This window comes from Penaeus monodon, chromosome 24 (genome assembly GCF_015228065.2).
Source record: "Penaeus monodon isolate SGIC_2016 chromosome 24, NSTDA_Pmon_1, whole genome shotgun sequence".
Taxonomy (NCBI): Eukaryota; Metazoa; Arthropoda; class Malacostraca; order Decapoda; family Penaeidae; genus Penaeus; species Penaeus monodon.
In genome coordinates this window covers 10,151,399-10,153,186 of record NC_051409.1, presented here as the reverse complement: position 1 = coordinate 10,153,186, position 1,788 = coordinate 10,151,399, and the positions used below count along the sequence as shown (strand labels likewise).

Sequence of the window (1,788 nt, the reverse complement as noted above, 5' to 3'; positions counted from 1 at the left end):
GCACAGGTTTAACTATAGATAGAAATATAAGCATGGATATTTGCTTATTAGTTTAGAAGTTGCAAAGTCTAGGTTTACAGTCCCTGTGTTTTGTTCTTATATTTAGATTTCCTTCTAAATGCAGGTTTTTCGAACTCTTCGCCAAGTATGATGGCTACAAAGATGGACACATCAAGTTAAAGAAGCCCAAGCAGCTACAAGAAGTATTGGACATTGCTAGAGCTTTGCTAGCGGAGATCGAGCAGAACCGAGCAGACCCAGAGACGGAAGAGAAGAAGGGGAAGCTGGAGCAGTTGAAGAGTGTCTTGGAAATGTGAGTCTGTCCTGATTCTCATAAGCATGGCCTGACTTCAGCACAGTCCAGTTGATTTGACGTAGCATGTAGCATCTGTTATTGCCTGGTAATGCTGTACATTTACATGCTGTGTGTTAAAGATGCCAGTTGATTGTATCCTGTTTTTGTAAATGTTTTATTTGTTTGTTTTTTAAGTCTGAACTCAGATTTGATAACAGCAAATTGTGTAATGTTTGTGATTGTTTGTATTTTGAGTAATGCTTTCAAAGTAGACAAGTTTGTATTCTGTGTCACTTGCTGTTTGGAAAGACAAAGCACCCTGAAGTTGTACTCAGCTTGCTAGGTTGTGTGTGCTAGCAAGTTTTGTGAGTTTTTGCATGCACATCAATTAGGAGCTTATACTAGAAGCTTTAACAGAAAGTGTTCACTGTAATCTCTCATTGTATGTTTTGAAATTGATTTAGTTACTGTGAACTAAATTATGGAAGTCCTCATAGTGAAGTAATGTTTAGAATTCTGCACAAACCATAAAACTGCTAATGTGCAGAAATACATTTCATATGTAATTAAAAGCTTTTTAAAAATTGGCATTATGCAATTTTGTAAACAATAATGACACATATTAACTGTAAGTGAATGCTGACAATAGAATGTCTTCTAGTTCAATTTTTTGCATGTCTTTTATGTTGTATTCGTCATAACTTATTGATTAGTGTAAATGATTCGTCCCCTTTCTATATGTTGTTGTATGTGTAGTGTTGTCAAGGCATTGCAAAAATTGTCTTTTGTTAAAATCGCCACAAAGTCTTCTGATGGTTCACATGTATTTATTAGATTCTTTTATTTTTCACATGCATAATTACTCTCATTGAAGTTCACTGAAAAAGACAGCACTAAGTTGAAATAATGCTTGAGAGTTTTGGCCTCTAGTTATGAGACAGATTGCAATGTCCATCTTTATGCATAACAAAGTGATACAGAATGTAAATTCAGAAATTTCCCTGTACTTACAGATCAGACATTTTATTTATTTTTCAGCATTTTTACATTTTGTTTATGTGTAAGACCGATTTTTTAACACAAGACAACACAATTGCATTTACTCTTTGATACACAATTGATGATTTAATTCTTTTAGGGTAATGATTATATCAACAGGTGCATAAGTACAGGTAGTTTACAAGCTATTATTCTCTCATCTAAATTGTCATAGGTTTACTAGTTATTGCAGACAAAAAAATCAAAACCAAGTATTTACCATCACTGGCTTGATGATTAAAATATGTTGAGAGAAATCCAATTTTCTCTTCTTAAATGTGAAGAAGTTTTAACAAATGCTTTGGCGTTACTTCAACTTTTGACATTTGTGTACACTGAATTAGATTTATATATGTATGCAGTACCTATATACACTGGTGTGTCCATGCTTACATGTATGAAAGTCTTTGTCCAGAGAAATACAATGATGCACATGATCAAATAGTCTCACAGGA

General features: G+C 33.7%; 1 protein-coding gene across 1 annotated transcript in view; it reads left to right on the top strand.

The window, feature by feature from the left end:
* Positions 1–1,782, top strand: part of LOC119588555 (inositol hexakisphosphate and diphosphoinositol-pentakisphosphate kinase-like) — a 23,388-nt gene extending 21,606 nt beyond the window's left edge. The window contains exon 10 of the mRNA XM_037937195.1: positions 125–1,782. Coding sequence (XP_037793123.1) covers positions 125–317 — 193 coding nt within the window. The 3' untranslated portion in view covers positions 318–1,782. The remainder of the gene's footprint in view (positions 1–124) is intronic.
* Positions 1,783–1,788: the final 6 nt, after the last annotated feature.